The sequence below is a fragment of the Hermetia illucens genome, chromosome 3, assembly GCF_905115235.1.
Source record: "Hermetia illucens chromosome 3, iHerIll2.2.curated.20191125, whole genome shotgun sequence".
Classification (NCBI taxonomy): Eukaryota; Metazoa; Arthropoda; class Insecta; order Diptera; family Stratiomyidae; genus Hermetia; species Hermetia illucens.
The window spans coordinates 167,808,922-167,829,111 of NC_051851.1; the positions used below are offsets into that span (position 1 = coordinate 167,808,922).

The 20,190-nt window shown below is 44.2% G+C and overlaps 1 protein-coding gene and 1 long non-coding RNA gene across 4 annotated transcripts; one reads left to right on the top strand and one right to left on the bottom strand.

The window, feature by feature from the left end:
• Window positions 1-4,969: 4,969 nt before the first annotated feature.
• Window positions 4,970-19,522, bottom strand: LOC119651695 (very long-chain-fatty-acid--CoA ligase bubblegum-like). 3 transcript variants are annotated; one of them, XM_038055407.1, is made up of 9 exons: window positions 19,399-19,522; window positions 7,543-7,804; window positions 7,112-7,457; window positions 6,933-7,034; window positions 6,324-6,724; window positions 5,883-6,183; window positions 5,504-5,794; window positions 5,196-5,445; window positions 4,970-5,134 (listed from the first exon to the last, which is right to left on the bottom strand). In XM_038055407.1, the coding sequence occupies exons 2-9, from the start codon at window positions 7,767-7,769 to the stop codon at window positions 5,058-5,060; spliced, it is 1,995 nt and encodes a 664-aa protein (XP_037911335.1). In that variant the 5' UTR covers window positions 7,770-7,804; window positions 19,399-19,522; the 3' UTR covers window positions 4,970-5,057. The 3 variants fall into 3 exon arrangements, with proteins under 3 accessions (XP_037911335.1, XP_037911333.1, XP_037911334.1); XM_038055405.1 differs by lacking the exon at window positions 19,399-19,522 and adding an exon at window positions 18,409-18,880; XM_038055406.1 differs by lacking the exon at window positions 19,399-19,522 and adding an exon at window positions 18,342-18,361.
• LOC119651696 lies at window positions 17,955-18,489 on the top strand. The gene is made up of 3 exons (XR_005249479.1): window positions 17,955-18,031; window positions 18,098-18,313; window positions 18,367-18,489. It is a non-coding gene; the product is annotated as an uncharacterized LOC119651696 (long non-coding RNA).
• Window positions 19,523-20,190: the final 668 nt, after the last annotated feature.

Below are 20,190 nucleotides of genomic sequence, written 5' to 3' on the forward strand. Positions count from 1 at the left end.
CTATGAATCCGGGAAGGAAGGACGACCAATCAGCCTCACCTCTTTCGTGTTGAAGACCCTAAAGCGCGTCCTGGACATCCATTCAAGGACGATTTTGGAGTGCACGTCTTCCTTTAGATGTTAGCACGTCTAACTCAAAGGAAAATCCACGGAAATGGCTCTCTGCGAGGTAATTAGCACGGTTGAGTGTTCATTACAGTACAACCAGTACACTCCAGCTGCTTTCCTGGATATAGAAAGAGCACTCAACAACGCTGGCATCAACACCATCAAGGTTGCCTTGCCCAGTAGAGGATTGGAGGGGTATCTTACGCACTGGATAACATTTACGCTAAGAATTAGGATAATTCAGCCTGAGCTGGGAGGTAATCGTTTGACCAGAGCTGTGAGAAGAGGTAAGCCCCAGGGTGGTGCCATCTTTTCGGTACTTTGGTTGATACTCATTGACGAAATTCTAAATATATTTGACAGGAGCGAGGTGGAGGTGGTGGCGTATGCTGACGACTTAGTGATATTGGTGACAGGGAGCGCTGGTAGAAATGTGCTTGTAGGCTGCAAAATGTGGATTCGGCACAAATCCAACATCCAACCCCCCCCCCAAACGGCTCCTCGCACGGTTAAATGAAGAAAGATTGGTTCTTTCATCGAAGCATAAGTATAAGTCAAGTATCTGGGTGTAACCCCGGACCCGAAGGTAAATTGGAGACTGAACATAGAACTGATGGCAAAAAAGGCCTGTATAGCCTTCTATGGATGCAAGATCTTGCAAAGAAATGGGGTCTCGGTCGAAGATGGTTCTCTGGATGTACGTACACAGCCGTGGTAACTCCCTTTCTAACCCCCTCCTATTCTAGCCCAGATTTTCTTAATTCAAACTCGGTTGGAGGAAATAAAAACATTTTCGGCATTAAACGTCACCAAAGTGCGACAATACCAATAGGAAGCAACCTATTATAGGTCTCAGCTCTTTGAGAGTTGGGTTTGAAATTTCGTCCGAATCTTGAGTCTCGTTATTCTCAATAAGTCCACAGATCTCTCATAGTTCTTCCTCGGTGACCTCGAGGACGTCCTGTCGCGTTATTCGTCGAGGTCGATTTTCCTTCTGTTGCAGAAGAAGAATTGTAATTATTTTGAACAAGAGTCGCGGCAGGTCCTATGAGGTAAGTTTTGCTCAAGTGTCTTATTAATTACAATCACGTAGGAAGTGCCCCAAGCATTCGTGTTTTTCTCAAGACACAACTGCTTATAGCAATTTCGTTTGCTTCCGCGTATGAACTTGCTCCGCCATCGCGTCATGTCCTGGCTTCCCCTTGCCCTTTGACAAAGTCTTCCGCTTATTAACTAGATGATCTTAGCTTTACTATTTCCTGATTTCACTGGTAGTTTGGTTTCCCACTGTGCTTTAAATGCTATTGTGGAGTTGCAGCGTCATACTGAAGGTTGACAGAATTAACTCACCCTTTTCAGCCCCTTGCTTTTCGGGTCTCCTTTTGGGACCATCAGGAATTTTCTTCGTCAATAGTTCTACTGGATCAGCTAGTTCTTCTAGTTTTCCATTTCCACTACACCTGCGACTGTCGTTTCCTTCATTTCTAATGTCGAGAAAAATGGTTCGGTGTTCACCGGTGTACCCACCGTTCACTCATTAGCGTCAACAAGGTACTGAGGTATGCATGGTTCACGATCGAACTTCATCTTCTACCGTATTTAACATTCAATGTTCAGTTCTGCAAATGTTTCAAGTAGGACTTGGCTCCTGGAGTTCGTCACTTGGCTTTGCTAACCCAAGGCCAACCAATAACAGGCAATTGCCTTAGGTCCGGGTCTGTAGCGACCATCTAAACAAACTTACTAGTATCTTCTTATATTGTGCTGTGAAGGAGCGAAACAGCTGTAGACACAGAGGCTGTTAATTTCCATTATTTACTTCATTGCTTGTTTGGCACGTGCTCATATAGGGGCTTTTTCAAAGGTATCCTTCACCTACATAGTACTGCCGTAATTTCAGTGTGGCCTCATGCACTTTCTCTGCGATTGCCCAGCTCTGGCTCGAGTCAGGCTGCGGACACTGGGTAAACCATTCTTTGGGGACCTCAGTGAGATTTCTAGCTGCAGGGTCGGAGAGCTGCTTTCCTTCGTGAATGCTACGGGCTGCCTCTGAAGATTGATGAGGCGGCTCTTTCCTCCAAATTTTGTATACTTCTTTGCTCTATCGTACTACTGACTTGAGGAGGGCAATCAGACCCGAGTTTGCAAGGAGCTCATTTGAAGTGGCTCTTTTCATGAAGGAGATCATTTGGTACTATGTCACCTAAGTGGTTCTCCGAGAATTTATGCCTCAGGAGAATTCCCGGAAGACATTCTCTCGAGGTTGTAATTTTCGGTTGGCCCCTTTGAGATTCATGGGGGTTGTGATTAGGCCTCGCATCCCCTGGTTTGAGCCTGCATTCAGCATAATTAGTATTGCTGTGTTACACACGGCGCGCGGGAATCTGATTGTAGTAATCCAGTTACCCCGTATCCGAAGAGGGTTGTGGGATCTTGTCTACTTGACAAGCGCACTCATGCTAAACCTCCAAGACCTTCATCCTCCTTTAGTGCTATACAAATAACCTGTAATGTAATTTGCATTTTTGTGCATTTTGTTGACCCCACGGTCCTGGAAATTTTCAATTTTCTTTGAACTCTTCGCCGGTACATTTTCCCCCATTTCTGGCGTTCCGGCAGCGTGAAAATTCTTCCCTTTCTAGATTATGCTCCGCCTCTCCTTCCGACCAAGGTGGCAGATGTTGCATTTTTGGGCATTTCGTCCACCTGGGGGGTCGTGGAAATTTTCAATTTTATAGAATTTCGACGATTGTGAAAATTTTCTATTTTCTTTGATCTCTGCATTTCTCTCTCTCTTCTCCGGAATTGCTAGCGTCCTCGACATCGTAGCGTGAAAATTCTTGCGTTTCTGGAATCTAGTCCGCTTCCCCTTTTGATCAAGGCATCGCTCCGACAATCCGACGATTTTACATTTTTGGTGATTTTGTCGACCCAGGAGTTGTGGAAACTTTCAATTTCCTGGGATTTCAGTAAGCCGGTTCATTTTTCATGAGTTCCGTAATCTGGTCCGGCAGCAATTTCGTTCATCAGCGGCAATTTGACAATTTTGCATTTTTGTCGACCCTGGAGTTGTGGAATTTTCCAATTTTTCCAGCGACGCGATTTCTTACATCTCCGGCGTCGCAGCACTAAAGTTCTTGAATTTCCGGACTCTGAGCCGCCTCCTCTTTCAATCAAGTTAGTTAGTTTAATTGCTGCTCCGTGCACTCAGGCTTTTGTCAGGCCCATTGTACTATCCCCGTAAATCGCCTATTCAATGGCTTTCTGTCTGCGGTGTTCGTAGGCTTTTGCGAATCTGAGAACATTGTACTGAGACAGAGCGTGAGCAGATTCTTTGTTGAGGAAAACTTTATCGTGGTGTTTTCGTCCGAGGAGGACCGGGGACCAGGGAACTGCATTTGAAGTGTAGGGCCGCCTCCTCCTCTTCCTCACATTGGTTGCATATAGCCAGAACCACCATCCCAATTTTTTCTGCATGGTAGTTTAAGCCGAGGTTCTTCGAAGCAGACTTGACAGTGGTTGGTCGGATGCCAAAAGCTGGTCCTTGCCTCACCATTGTGGATCTAGACTCTTGGCGAGCCAGCCTATCAGCTTTCTCATAACCAGTGATGCGTATAGCTGCCCCAACTGACGTTCCTAGTGAACATATTTTATACAGTCTTCCTAGCCTTCACCGTGAGTTCAGTGCAGAGGCACTAACTGTGGATTTCGTGCAGAGTTGCATTCAAGAGGTCACATACTGTGTCCGCAAACTTCCCGCTAATTATTACGGCTAGGTCGTCCGCAAAAGCTTACGAAGACCTTTTTGTCAACCAGGAGCCATAGAAAGGTATCCATTACTAAGGACCTCAAGAGAGTTAGCCTTTTCGCAAAACCATCCCCATGATGATTGTTAACCGATGTTATGCTCTTGTTTAAAGGTTTCTTTGCCTCTTTTTACCAATTCCAGACAGGGGCTGAGTCAGACTTCAGGGCACAATTGAGGAGCACCCCTGTAGTTCTCCACTGCTTTGCCAAATCCGAGTTCCACCAAGGTGTTTTCCCATTCTTTGGTATTTTGAGCGGACAGTATTTTTCGAAAGCTTCTTTTATGACAGTTATGATCGTCTGGGCTGTTTTCTGGATTTAATACACCTTCCTGTCATCGTTCGTAGTTCTATTTTATACGTCGCCCAATCTGTCTTGCATGGATTTTGAAGTGGAATGGTTGGAGGTGGATCCATGGCCATTACAAAATCAATGCGTCTGTGATCCGAGAGTGAGATATCGTTTGATATTCCCCGTTCTCTAACACGAGCCACAATGGAAGGGGATACCAGCATGATGTCGATGACCTCTGACCTGATCATGTGGAAAAAAGTGGGTTCACTACCCAAATTAAGGATCTGCAAATTGGTTCCAACAGTCTTATTTCTCTTCTGTTGATGTTGGAACTTCCCCAGCATGTAGTGGGCGTTGACATCGCATCCTGCTATTACTCCTATGCCCCTACTTTTGGCATATTGGACAGCTTTGATGAATGAGAACATCTTCTGCGTCATAGGGGAAATCTGCAAAGGATTCAATCAAGATATCGGCCACGCCGATCCGATGATTTTGCATATTTTACCATTTGGTCGAACTTGGAGTTGTGAAAACTCTCAATTTTCTTGGATTTCGGCCACCTTCTGCTGTTAGAGGACTGGCCGGCCCTATTTTAGTGACAAAGAGATTGGGTACTGCTCAGTGCGTTTGGGGAATGATCGCATCTAACCTACCCAGGATTACCTTGAGCTCCAAAAGCGTTGAAGGCGTGGAGAAGTTTTGAAACAGTTGCACAGAGATTGGTGCTCAGTCATCCGGGTTAGTTCGTTAATTTTTAAAAATTTCTTAACAAACATTCACAATTTATTTCCTATCTCTTAGCCTAATAAACAAATTAAAAACCCAAAAATTCTGTACTTTCAGTCCTAATCGTTATATAAGCTGTCAATAACCTGGGCATATTTTTTAGCAACGTCCCGACGTTTAACTTTCATTGTTGGTCCTAAAAAAATTGTAAATTTTAGTAGATTCAGTTTACCCTTAGGCACCCCAAAGTAACTCACCCAACTCTCCAGTTGCTATTGAGAAATCGCTTGGTAAAATGGCGAATTTTTGTATTTTCTGGGCATTGGAAATAGCATTTTTGTTATATCTATCGATTGCTGCCTTAATTTCATCCGAGACTTTCGGACATGGGCCGGCTGCGATAATTTCGCTCAATTTCTTATATGGCAGGTCAAGCTGGGCGACCCATTTGAGAGTGTCAGGACTCAGTTCGTCAAGGGGTTCGCCTGATTCCATGTCGACCTCAGTCTTTGGAAGGGTTAATTTTTTTAGTACTTATTTTGGGGTTGTATATCTCACGGAATACCTTAAGTGTCACTAGGACTGTTAAATATTTCCTCCTGTCTCCTACCAGGAAGCAGTTGCTTAGAACAGGCAATTCGCTCTTTAATAAGTTTTCAATGCGGACGGGTGGAATGTTCTCGCCTCCAGCAGTGATTATAAGCTCCTTCAGTCTGCCTGTTAAGTACACACACCTCTCCTCGCTCATATAACCCAAATCTCCAGTGTGCATCCATCCTTCATTGTCCAGAGTCTCATTAGTTTTCTCCTCATCTCCAACGTAGCCCATGAATACATGACGACCACGGTAGCATACCTAAATGCAAAAAACACAAATCCTTGTTCAGTCTCCTAATATCGTTTGCTCAAGAAATTTATGACCTGATAAGTAATAATAATCTTACCTCGCCCTGGCCCATCTCGTCTGGGTTGAAAATGTTCGTCTCGGTACCATCTAAGGGTTTTCCAACGGTTTCCAAGTCGGGCTCCTGGGTTGAGCACATGCAATGTCCTCCGACATTTTCTGAGAGACCATACATTTCGAGTATGTAAATGTCCAATGAAAGGAAGAACTTTTTAGTTTCCACGGAAATTGGAGCTGCGCCACACATAACATACTTGCAACGATCCAAGCCCAGAGCTCGTTTGATTTTATTAAGGACCAGAGCCTTGGCCATGCGATATTGAATTCCTTGGTAGTCATTCCTAGGATACGGTTGAGGTGAGAATTTCAATTAAAGTTTTTTTTTCTACTTTCCCAAGGATCTCAGGAATTGGCTTGATGCGCGCATAAATGCAATTTTTAGCATGATAACGTCCTGGATGAATTTATATTGGATACTCACCCCTTCATTACTCCTTGCCAGTAGTCCCAGGTAGAAGATCTCGCCCAACTTAGCAGAGATTTTTTTATGAATCCTGTTTGTGCTTCGATTGACGACATTTTTTCCTGAATTTTTTCAAAGACCCGCGGCACCCCGCCAAATATAGTCGGTCGTATATCCAAAAGAGTCTTTCCTAGGGATCCTTTCAAAGCATTCCTATCGGCAAAATAGACGGTGTTTCCCAAAGCCAGACTGAAGTATATATCAGCATTCATGGCAGCCACATGACTCAGTGGCAAATACGAGACAATTGTCTCTTCGCCGGGAGTTAATCCCGCCATACCCTTCATTGTGATATGGGCGTCCCACACGATGTTATCGTGTGATAACATAACACCCTTTGGCATGCCTGTTGTTCCGGACTGAGATGATTGGATGGTAAAAAGAATTTGGTTAAGGAGATAAAGGTTGACTGCGGGGATTAAAAGTGCGATTTATAGAGGTAGAGGAAGGCGGATGGCTTGAGGCTTTTTCTAATGGAATCCTCTTGATTGAAATCCTTAACATGGATTAAATTATTCAGCCCCCCCCCTCCTCTTCTCAAAAGTTGGTATAATGGCATGAACTTACGGTGTATATGATGGAGCAGCACTCATTGACAGCGATATCATTCATTCGCCTCTGAAGCTCCGTCTCCTGATCCTGTACCTTCATCTCTTTGATTGCCGACCACTATAAGGACAAAAATGCATAAAAACAGCCTCCAATCATTCAATCCACAGGACCTATCACCCTCGTCCCGAACCTACCCTATAGTACCCATTCTGCTCCAGTAAGTCCTCGTCGAATGGTCCATTAAGTTGTATAGCAGCCTTCAGTAATGGCAATTTATGCTTGATTTCTCGAATCTTTGCCATTTGTTTTGCATTATCCACAACAACGATATTAGCCTCCGAATTTTCGAGTACATGATGGACAGCATCCGATGAATTCGTTGTATAAATTCCAACCGAGATTCCATTTGCATGAATCGCTCCCATGCTAGCATAGAACCATTCCGGACAATTGAATGCGAGAATTCCAACTGAGTGACGTGGCTGCAAACCGAGTTTTATGAAGACTTTGGCAACATGCAAGGATATGTCCTGATATTCCCTGGATACAAATAGAAGGGATTCAAAACGATTATGTATGATGACGTAAAAATGAGAATATCCTGCATACCAGATTTCATACTCACTCATATGATACATAGTTCCATAATCCTTCTGAATCCTGACTGGCTAGAGCTGCACGATTCCTGTATTTGATTACGGAGTTTTGAAAGATGCCAGGGATGGATATTGGCGGTTCGGCGGCGGGTCCTTCGGTTCCTATGCGGAGTTTCACCGGTTCTAGGAGACTCGTAGTTTTGTAGACATTGGAGTCCTTAATCCGTACAGGAATTTCAATTGTACTTGCTTCCATTTTATGTAAATATTATTAAACGATGACGAGTACCACTGAAAAAACGTTGAGAATGTCCTTCGTTAAATATGGAGTGAATGCCTTACTTTCCCTGGAGGGATATTGCTTCCTAGAAATTCCGTGACATATCTACTGTACGAAAAAATCACGATTTGGGACCAAGTAACAGGAAGGGATATGAAGTATGTAAATTTTTATTGACAAATTAGTCCTGAGGATTAACACTGTGTCGACTCGGTATGCCAGCTTGATTGGAAACGGGAAAGGGAGAAAGAAGTACTGGGAATGATGCTTGTTTCTTAACACCTCTGGTTCACTGTCATCCATAAACAAGGGAACAATTGCCAGATATTTTCCCATAAAGACAACTTGGGAGGACCCTTTGATCATGCATAAGCTGATGAATTGCTGGTGCACTTGTTTTATAAGGACCAGAAAACACTGAGGACATTTTACTGAAGTGGAAACGTTCGATCAATTTTTTGTTAGAGACTGTGGCCTCAGAAATTGGATCCAAGTGTATGCGAGCAAATATTTTAACTTATTCTACAGCACAGGAGGGTGATCAGGACAAAAACCTAGAGCACGTGTCCTCACGAGGAAGAGTCTGCAAGCTTTTCTGTATCCGGACCTGAGTTCCAGCTACCTAGTCGTGGTCAAACTAGAGCAGGCGGGGGCAAAGGACGTATATATTCTCTTGGCTTACATGGCTCACGACTAATCAGCTCCGCCTGAAGGACTACATCATTTGACGACCACAATAGCAACAAAGGAGGCCAACCTATTGGAAGGCTGCGAAGCCAATGCAAAACATACGCTTTGGGGCGGCTCGGAATTCAACGAGAGAGGGAGCCATTCTTTGATTTTATTATTACTTCAAACCTATTGATGTGTGACAGTGGCAGTACACCCTCCATTTCCTCAGCTCGGAGAACTGTGAACTGTGGTTGGGGCGAGGTCCTTGATATTACCCTGATAGCAGACAATGGAATTCTTGGGGTGGAGAACTGGAGAGTGTCTGACCAGAGATCCTTCTTAGATCACAGTTGGCTACTTTTTAGTCGGGATCTCGCCGCATAGGTCTCCAAACCCTTCAGAGACCCCAGGAGCATCAACTGGAGAAAGTTTGGTCAAGTAATTAAGAACAAACTCTCCAGTGCGCAAATTGACAAGATTAGCACAAAAGACGAACTGGAGTCAAAGATCGGGGCTCTGGGAAAAGCATTTGATACCGCCTTTAAAGTCTCGTGCCCTATTAGGTACATCAGCGGTGGAATGAAGACCTGCCCAACCTCAGGAAGCTGACCAGGGAAATCTTCAACATCTGCTACAGGTATAAATATTGGCAGCCGTACAAGGACTGCCTGAAGAAGTACAAGTCCGTCATCAAGACTGCTAAGAGGCGGCCTTGATTGAACTATTGTCAGAACATCGAAAGCAGCAGCAAATCCGCGAGGCTCACCAAGATTCTGTCCAAGGAACATAAAAGTCCATCCTTTCTTAAAAAGTTGGAAGGCTAAGGATAAGATTGGCTCGGCTCCAAACAGCTTCTCCGCGTATAAATCTCCGGGCCTAGATGGCATAATTCCAGTCATGTTGCAGAAGCAGCAGGAAAGGGTTGTGCCGTAGCTTGTTGAGATTTACCGGAGCCGTATCTCATTAGGGAACGTACCACAGTCCTGGAGATACGCACGAGTGATTTTCATATCGAAAAAGAGCAGGTGCGGGCATGAGTCCCGAAAGAAGTTTCGATCAATCAGCCTCATCTTCATTGTACTGGAGACCCTAGAGCGGGTCCTGGACATCCACTTAAAAACGATTCTGGAGAGAACGCCTTTCTCTAAGTCCTAGCATGCCTACCTCTACGGAAAATCCATAGAAGCCGCTCTCCACGAGGTAATTGGCACGGTTGAGCGGCCACTGCAGTACAAGCAGTATACCCCAGCTGCCTTTTTGAATATAGAATGAGTTTTCAACAACGTTAGTACTAACGCCATCAAGGAAGTCTTGACCAGTATTGGATTGCAGGGGACGAATTTTGGACAGCAGCGGGTTAAAGGCGATGGCGTATGCCGACAACTTGGTGATATTACTGTCAGGGATGTTTCCGTCCATTATGAGCGCCATTATGGAAGGAGCGTTGCCAAAATTTTCGACTGTGGGCCGTAAAATGCGGGCTCAGCATAAACCCAACCAAAACGGAACTGATGCTGTTCACCACCAAGACAAGAGTACCTGAATTCGCCTACCATGGCTAAATGACCAAAGATTGGATCTTTTCTCCAATGTAAATTATCTGAGCGTAATTCTGGATCCAATACTAAATTGTAGATTGAACGTAGAACTGAGGGTTAAGAAGGCCAGTATAACCTTCCATGCCAGCAAGAGAATCTTGGCAAAGAAACGGATTGTCTGATTGAGGATGGTTCTCTGGATGTACATTGCGGTGGCGCGTCCAACCCAAACGTACAGCTCAATTATATGGTGGCATTCAAAGGACCAAGTGCACAGGTTCTATTGGGACTCTGCAGTCCTGCTCGGCAGAAGTTCCCAATGTACTTCTGCATCTCCTCCCCCTAGATCTCCATAGTAAATACGTTGTAGCGTGCAGTGCCGAGTCCGGTTGCTGGGCAGCGAAGCCCAACGGCCACAGTAACATCCTAGACGAAGTACCTCGGTGTTTCCCCACGGAGTATGCTACATGCAAGCTGAACTTCGCGTGAAAATCTGCTGTGGATTTTCCAACCAGGGCCAAATGGAAGACCGGCGGCGGGTTGCGAGGTTATGACACAGTATCCTTTACCGAATAAACATAGTGTATTCGAGTCATAGTGTATTCGAGTCGTATGGGCTTCCAGGTTTCGCCAGTGTATTCCAAGCGAAAGTACTGGTGATACTGGAAGTCTGTCGATAGCTGGAGGGTGATCCTGGCCTCGAGGGTAACATAGCCATTCTGACCGACAGCCCAGTGGCCATCAAGGCCTTGTACTCAGCGACGATATCCTTGAAGCTGCTGGAGCAGTGTAGAGACGCGTTGAACAGTCTAGGTAGCACGTTCAAGGTAACCCCCTTTGGATTCCCGTACATAGGAATATAGAAGGGAATGTGTATGCTGACGGATTGACCAGGCGGGGCTTTGCTCTTGGCAGCCCATCGGCGGGTAAAATCGGTGTCTCGCTGGCTGCTGTCAAGGGCGGAGTCTACTCGCACTATTTTGCAGGTATCAGATGGCGAAGGCTTACAAGCTGTGGCAAGTTCAGGAGGATGTGGCCGCTGTCAAGGGCGGAGTCTACACGCACTACTTAGCAGGCCTCAGATGGCGAAGGCTTACCAACTGTGCCAAGTTAAGGAGGATATAGCCAGCCGGTGAGAGCTCCTGTGCCAGACGCGCATAAATGCATTCAAGATTACGGCAGTCTGCACAGGGCCCTGGCCCATAGGGTAGTTCGGGTGTAACCACGGGTCAGAAAACTTAGATTTAGATGTTGCAAAGAGTTCTTTGCGTTTCCCAAAGAAGCATGTGGCCTCAGAAGGCGTGTGCTCATCTAACAGCCAACCCAGCGCGTCACCTACCACATTGTTTCGTGCAAGGTCATCTATCAGCTATTTCAGGGAAGGCTCCGTAATGTGGAGCGAAATGAATAATTGAAAGGGTCTTCCACATGAAGCTTCGATCCAACGTTGAAAATGGAGACGGCCTGTTTGCAAAATGGATAGATTTTGGCATGTCTACGTTTGTGCATGCTGTCGATCTAGGAAGAGGCGTAGTTAATTCTGGCAAGTGCTGTGCCGTATTAGCATTGCATGTAAAAAATGAGCTCGTATTTTGACTTCCTCTCGAACAAAATCTTGTTGTCGTGGTTGACCCTGTATTAGTTTACTAGTACACTAAGGGTGTCCAAAATACATGAAGATGGAAGCAACGGATTATAACTCTCCAGTTGGTAAGAAGTCACAGATTTCGAATCAACCCATTACTTTGAATTCGAGTTGTGGCCGAGGCATGCATTTTGGAGGCCTCACCAGCCCACCGGCATTTAGGTCAAGGACCAAACAGGCCAAGTAACGCAGGCTAGCCAGCCAGCGCAGGCCTTCCAGGAAATAATGAAGTAACTGGAGGGGAGATTCATCATCATCATCATTTATCCTTCACACATTGCCACACTAGCATGAACGAATACTGCGCACACCGCTTTTGGATGCAAGAGGACAACGGCAGCAGCAAGTAATTTTAGAGCATGGGCTGTTAAATTGGTTAGTCGGAGAACCCTCTGGACGTGTTCTGTTGGATGCATTCGGGTAACTAAACAGGGCACTAGCGAATTTCCGGAACCCATACACTTTTAAAGAAAGTGGGCTGGTTTCAGTGCACGTGACATACGTGAGCTTTGCTTTTAATTTGAAAGGTAGTGGTAGGATTGATGGCAACAAGGCCCCAGGTATAAATGGCGTCCCTTACAGAGCTTTGCAGCTGGCACTGTAGACTAGGCTCGACCATTTCGTTAACCTGGATATTCAAGAATTATCTCTGAGAGAGAAGTCTCTGCTGCAGGACAGATGAGTCCATTATCACAGCCAGGGTACCACAGGGCTCAGTACTGATTCCCCAGCTGTGGAATGTTATTTATTATGGAGTGCTTGTACTTCCCGTTCGAGAGGATACGATTTTCATCTTTGTCGATAAGATGGCTGTAGTGATTCCAAAAAAGCGCCCAGATGGTGGAGGGGGGCTACGCGATGGAGATCGTGAGATCAGTAGAGATCTGTTTCACCCTGGCGGACGGGAAAATGGATGCGGAACCATACAAAGAAAAACACGGCGATTGCATTCAGATACGAGTAAGATGAGGCAGTATTGCTGGCACTAGATATAACTCACGTCAACATTCCACGGAAAGAAATGAGATCATTGTATCCCACAAGACAGAACACAGGAATGCGGCAAGATCAGGCGGCATAGGATGAGTTGTCGCAGCAACGGTGGACGCACAGGCTCATTCACAATATTAGGGTATGGCTTCAGCGGAATCAAAGAGGGACCCACTACTGCACCAATCAATCCTGCAAGGGATACGATGGTTTCTAAAGGCAGTATCTGCACCACTTTGATGGTTCAGTAATCAGTGGCACACAGTAGGATGTACAGCATGTGATTTTTCATGGCCTAAAGTTCAAGAGAAAGAAAAGGAACCTGAATTAAGTACTGGAAAGTAGCGTGGAGTCAGCCAAAAAATGATACCTGCTTTTATCAGTTTTTAAAATATAAGCGAAAGGCTATGCACTCTGCTCTTGGAGGCAAATTTCGAAATATAAGCCTTAACATAACATTAACGTTCAGGCAGTAGAACGGACCCTAGAAGCATGTCCCAGATATGATATCAAAATCAAACTTGGGGATTTTTACAGTCAAGTAGGGACGGAGCCTGTATTCAGGGGATACGTTGGCTTCTTCTTCAATGAAAACGGACTGCGGATTATTCAATTAGCAGTGTCACATGGAATGGTCGTTGGTAGTACCTAGTTTGCGCGGAAACGTGGGCCTTTCTACACGGGACCACTTTCAATCAAATTAACATATAGGGGTCGCAATATAAACTCGGATCACTACCTCGTTGGCATGTTTCGCCGGCCTCGTATATCAATGCCACCTAGAATCCCCTCTGATAATCAGGTGAGAGTTAACACTGGAGCCGTACCCAGAACGTTATCGTTGATATGGCTACAAACATATTTGGCCTCAGTTGCAAAAAAAAGTCGGAATGAATGCAAGCTAGCAAAGGAACGGAAGAATGCAGCAGTAATGTTGCATTCTCAAAGAATGCGTGTACGCCTATCACGAACCTATCACGAACTCCGTCGAGCAGAGAAATGACGTGAAAAGGAAGCCTGGGAAAACCAACAAGTCTGTGAACTCGAAAAGCACAGGGAGCAGGCGCGCAAAGTTTTACAAAAAGTCGGCAGGATGAAGCCTTATACACGTCGATGCACATCTTGCCGAGATAAAGTGGGAAATCCGATTTCCGACAGAACGAGTATTTTGATGAGTTACTCAATCCCGCCAACTGAAGACGACGGAGAAATGCTGCCACTACCACGCATAGAAGAAACAGTTCGTGCAATCCACCGGCTTAAAAACCATAAGTCCCCAGGAGCCGATGGAATCACAGTCGAATTGGTAAAATATAGAGGCGAACAACTACACGAAGCGGACCATCAACTGATGTTTAAGGTATAAGACATTCTCCTCAATCTTGCTAGGCCGGATAGCCCTATGCGCCTAGAACATCATTGGCCCATACCAAAGAGGCTTCGTCGACTTTAAAGCCAGCTATAACAGCATAGCCAGGATAAAACTGGAAGAATTCGGTATCCCAATGAAAGTGATAAGACTGACCCTGATCAACGTGCGAGGCCAGATAAAAGCAACAGGATAGCTTTTCAGACCATTCAAGAAACCATTTAAGAAAAGGGGATGCCCTATCATGCGTCCTCTTTAACCTGACCCTGGAGAAATTGATTCGCGATGCCGATGTAAATGCGGGAGGTACCATCCTTTTCAAATCTACCCAACTACAGAGTCAAACAGAGTCTATTTCAGCTTACGAAAACTGTTCAGCTCGAAACGTCTCACCATAGGGTCAAAGCTTTTACTGTACAAGACAATAACGCCAATGACGGTAGAGACCTCATATCTGTCCGAGTTTCGTTGGAGTCCGTGGGACCAACTCGAGAGGCAGTCATGCATCGAGCTACTTCCCAAGAGAAGACACCCAAATTACGCTGGAACTAGACGATAGACTGGTGAAGGGCTATGAGAGGAGGGTGGTACCACTTCTCCTCGGCCGTCATGAAAATTCACATCTTGAGATCTCTGGAATTTATCATTCACAATAAGCTAGAAATATTTAGTGTAGGGAATACGCCAGGCAAGAGGTGATAGACAAAACGCTAGGGAATACTCTTATGAATGGGTTGGTTAAGACCTGGAGGGTCTCGGACGAACCCTCTGTGTCGATTCGATATTGACGGCAACTGTGAATTGGAAAAAAACGTGAGGATCCTAGAAGAGTATACTCAGACTTCCATATAAGTTGAGCAATAACAGGACTTATCTATAAGTAGGGGGTAATATCAGGAGTGAACTTAGGAGATCATAATAGAGTCGCCACTGACGTATATGAGGCTAGCTTCCATTAAGCGATGTAACCAGGTGGAACGGGAACCTATCCAGAATGAGAATGGAGGTTCGAAAAATGTTCTACCGGGCGAAACAAACCGGCGACTAGCCAAGGTAATAAATTGCACTAATGATCTTCAGTAACACGATAAGGGGCGCAAAGCAAAGTAGTTTCTGGATATTCTGTGAAAGGATTGAACAAACAACAGAAGCATAGAGGCTATACATAGTGCCACATTCCTTACCTGTTTGAAGAAGGAAGATGAAACATTTGCCGATAATAAGGAGGACAGGATACATTTGTTTCTCAAAATTCATTTGCCGGAATCCTATCCCATGCCAGAAGAAGAAAGGATTGTTCCAGGTATCTTAATAACAGATAAAAGAAAGAAAGAAAACTGGAAACTAGCAAAATAAGTATGCTCAGAAGCAAGAGTAAGGTAGTTAGTGAGAACATTTAAACCAACGAAATCACCCAAATTGGATGGCATTTTGCTAGCACTACTTCAGAGGAGCCCAGAAATCATATAAGGATGCCTCCTAACTAGAGCTCTATTCCCATTCTCTAAAGTGTTAACATACAAGGAGTTTATTAGGGCAATATTAACATATGGTTCTCAGTGTGAGCAACTATATCTCTTACAGTGGTTGCTACACTCAATAGCATAGACAAAACTTTAAATATTTTAAAAACGTTCTTCCTTATGGACCTTCGGGGGTAAACTCTTGCGAGATAGATAGAAAATCGGTCACCTCACTCAAATCACTTGATGCGGAACTTCTACATCTGAGATAGTTAAGCTGACCCCCGAAAGTTCTATGTCCTAGAGAGGAGGTATGCTTTCCTAACTTTAGACCCTTTTTTAACGTTAGCTATCTTCTACTAGCTGAGTGGTGACGGTAACTTCATACCAACGTTGTGTCAATTCATCGGTAATTTTAGATATGTTTCAACCCTAGTATGACACGAAACCAACCAACTAACAACATCAAACTGCACTGGTCAAACGGGAAGAATAAAGATAGGAGAATACAACTTTAAGACAGTTGACAATTTCTCCTATCTAGGGTCGAAAATCACAACCGATAACAGCTACGATGATGAAATCCGCGCACGGTTGTTGGCAGCCAACAGAGCCTATTTCAGCTTACAAAAACTGTTTCACTCGAAACGTCTCACCAAAGGGTCAAAGCTCTTACTGTCCTAATGTATTCCTCGGAGACTTGGGTTCTTAGCAAGAAGAATTGCGAACTCCGAAGAATTTTTGGCCTTCTACATGATGATGGACGTTTCCGTAGCCTACATAACGACGAAATCGATGAGTGATAAAATGACCGTCAGGTTGTGGATAAAATCCGGCTCAATAGGTTACGGTACGGTAGAAAAAGAAGACGAGGCAGACCCTGCCTGAGATGGAGCGATGGCGTAGGTCAGGACGCCAGACAGCTTTTAGGGATATCGAATTGGTGGACCTCGATGCAAAACCGGGATGTCTGCAGTTCCTTATTGAAGCAGGCCTAGACCGGATACTGGTTGTTGTGCCGTTGATGATGATGATGATGATATTTCATTCGAAAGAGGAGACGGCGCAGATTGGAGAAACCCAAGAATTTTCAAGCTATGATGTCGGGTGGCGTCTGCCTACCGCACTGTCTCTGAACCGGCTGTGATGGTGAGCTCGGGAGTGATCCCCGTTCTCCTTTTTGCTAAGGAGCGCCATATACAAGCGCAAGGGGGAAGAGTCAAGGGAGGTGGTTGGTCATAAAGTCCTGCAACGCACCCTAAATGAGTGGCAACTCTCTTGGCAAAATGAAACAAGAGGCAGATGGGCTGCGCCGCTCATTGGCAACTTAGCATGGTGAGACTGACCATTTTCATACTCAGTTCTTAAGTGGAGGTCACCATCACACTTTTTTTCAAGTGGAAGGTGGGATTGGATTCGTTAGCAGCCCTAATTAAGCGCAGTGGAGGCCTCTCCAGACAATATTGTTGAGGAGTTGCTGAGGAGCGGTGACAGGTGGACCCGTGTTTTATATTATGTTCAGGTCCTTCTCATTGCAAAGAAGATAGAACTCGACCGGTGGAGGAGCCGCATGGCAGGGAGTTCCTTGAACTGATAGCTCCCTTCCTCCTCTTCCCTCCCGTGGTGAAAGGAATTCCCTGATTTGAGAGCTCCGCAAGGTGGAAGAGTTCGGACACAAGCCCGAAATAATATGAAAAATTTTTCCAGGCTAGCTCTCTGACGATGGGAAGGTGTTTAGTTGGTAGTCCAACGACGTACCGTTGTGGAAGTCCAACACTCTGTGCGTAAATGCATTCACCTACCCCACCAAAAGAAACATTAGGGTATGGTTTGAACGAAGACAAAGAGAGATCAACAACAATCAGTTCCTCGCAGGACATAGTATCCGCATTGTTTGATGATTCGCTGAATTGTCCATGGTTCGGGATAGAGAAAAGGGACCTGAATTAATGACTGGGAAGGATCGTGAGCCGGGAGAGTATAGTTGCAGAGATACTGAGGCCGAAGGAGAACTGGCTTAGATTTTTCTTCCCAATTATAAAAATACAGAACGAGGTGGTGAAGAGGGTAAGAAAGAGGATAGCTTAAAGGACGAGAAGCCTAAAGACCAATCCACTCCGCGAAGTAATACTAGTAATGGACTAGCAGGGCAGGAGCCGGAAAAATAGAGGACGTTCCAGGTGGGCCAATTGACCCTAGAAGGCTCCACATCTTAAGAATGTTTTATTTATTTGGAAAGCGGTCCTTTCGGATTTATGTATCTGAAAATGCTGCATTAGCCTTCTACTTGCTTTCCCTCGCGAGACAATTTTTGGAGTACTTGCTTTTGAGGAGTCATTTTTGGAATCATTCACTCCCGACTATCAGTTGTACTTTGATGCAGCTCGAATTTTTTTAGTTTTTGTTGTTCATAAATACAAAGATTATTCGTCAAGTCAATTTTAAGCCGATAACATTATCATTAACTTTAATGGTCGCATTGAACTTTGATATTTTTTTTCTGTAACTGCGGTTGCCGACAACTGAGTTTTTGGGTGGCGTCTCTGAGGGGGTGGTTTTTGGTAAAGTTCTTAGCAGATTCTTTGCTCTATCTCTCAACTTCAACTTACTTCTTTCATCAAATCTAGACGGGTTCAAGTTTGTTTACTAACATTTCAAGACTTCAATGCAAAACTTGCTTCCAATCTTTTGTGTGATTAAATGCATGTAGTTATTGTGAAGATTAGATACGGTCGTTCTTGGAGGCGATATTCCACAAATGTTTGAGTAGTGACGAGGAATTTTCCACGAGCTTTTATTAGAACAGTCGTTTTGGGGTATTTTATGGAGTGAATGACCCTCAGGTTAGTAGAGAAACAAATTAAAAATTACTCCCATCTACAGGCAGCCGTTACAGGGAACAGTAAACTCAACTATTGAATATCTGAAGCAAACTTACCGGGTATCGAGCTAACCGCGAAAACTACTATAAATTTCAACGCACGTCAACAAGATAACAATAAAACGTACAAAAACTGAACGAGTAAAGTTTGATAACAATTTAAAAACTAATCAAAAGAGCTGGGAGCGCCTTCAACTATCTGAACGCTACTACAAATCCACTTCACTAACTTCACTGCCACACTCAGCAAAAACGCTCGGTACGAGTATGGATTTATCACAAATTTATGCTAAACAGAGGTGGAAATAAATTGAGCTACCAATTTCGCGAAGAATCTAACAAGCACTCGAAGTATCTTGATATAAACTTCATTTGAGGACGAGCAATAACCGCGAGCACAAGACAATCTTGCGTTCAAAAGGCCATTTGCAATATCACTGGCGCTCGATAAGGAGCCCGAAAATCAGCATTCACAACGGCAAATAGGAAAATGTAGTTATTATCAGTAAAATTAATGTATTACACTTTCCGACTGACCGAATGGTGGCTGAACTCATACCCTCTTATCTTGCATCTTACTGTTGCCCATTAGCAAAGATGCGTATCATTAGCTTGGCATGTTTACTCGGTCATTGCAGATAAACGACAAAATGTTGTTCATCAACGAATCGTTTATATTTTCAAAATACAGGAATTGGAAAAATGGAAAAATAGCAAAATGTATCTAGATTTTGCGACAATATTTTCCTGTGATTACCCCACATTCAGATTGTTAAATATTTGAGTATCTGGCGAGCAGCAGTTAAAACAATCAGTGGTGCATCAAGTTGCATAAGATGAGTTCTTCGTAGTAGAAAGGTTGCGCAAACTTAAGAAGTGACCAGACGAGTAACAAAACAGAGATGAGCCACATTTCATCTTTTCAGAAGAGTCCACGGGGCCGAAAAAAAAACCCAGAAGTGACTAAGTTTAACCATATCAGGTTTTAGAGTATCTGACCAAGTCGGACTTCGCACTGAGTGCTAATAGGCTGAATCTGAACTTTACCTAGAATCGCAAGTGATAAGTATGATGAGTTCACTGAGTCTTTATTGAATGTTTAACAACGAGAGAACCGTTCTATCTATCTTAGTATCCACGAACTGCCGAATTCCCGGGCTTGATGGCCAAACTCTCGGCTACCACTGAGTTCTGTGGCATGATCTATGTATGCCTTGAGTACTTTTCACAAATACAAAACAAATTATTCGGAAAAATATAACATTGCCAAAAGTACAAGATACTATCTGGAGACAATTTTACGATCCACTAATCCAGATAATGTGGTCATAACGAGATAGTTTCGTGGCGGAAAGTAGTGATTTCTGTACGGAATCGGTTGACCATATCAAGTGTATTGAAATGTCGCAGTTGGCATTGCCGAAAAAATTTAGTTTTAAATTGACATTTTTTTTTTAATTTAGAAATAATATAAGACGCGGTTCAGTGATCTCGTCTTAGAATTTAATGGTCATTCATTTAATGTGATGCTTATGTAACTGACCCAGGTACATCTTCTTCGTTAGCCATTATTGTTTCGGAATTGCTCACTTATTCCGTCTGGATGGAGTTTGGCACTGTCGCCTGTCATAAGGTTAATCTGGGTGACTAGCCCAGCACCTAGGAAAAGTCAGATAAATTCGCCATAAATTCTCTCAAGCGGAGTATGAGTACTGAATTTATGGGACTTCTTTACTTTCTCCAGATCTGCTAAAACGATTCTAAAACCGATACTTTTTTCTGAAAGTGAAAAATAACTCCGCCGTACTCAGTCCCAAGTCCGGTTGTGAAAGGAGGAGG

What these genes read in the sequence shown, in the direction of transcription:
- LOC119651695 (XM_038055407.1), bottom strand. Translation starts at nt 7,769, where the DNA reads ATGGAAGCAAGTACAATTGAAATTCCTGTACGGATTAAGGACTCCAAT. An exon ending in AGCAGAATGGGTACTATAGG is followed by an intron (nt 7,035 to 7,111) that starts GTAGGTTCGGGA and finishes TTGTCCTTATAG; the next exon opens with TGGTCGGCAATCAAAGAGAT. An exon ending in TGGCAAGGAGTAATGAAGGG is followed by an intron (nt 6,184 to 6,323) that starts GTGAGTATCCAA and finishes ACCGTATCCTAG; the next exon opens with GAATGACTACCAAGGAATTC.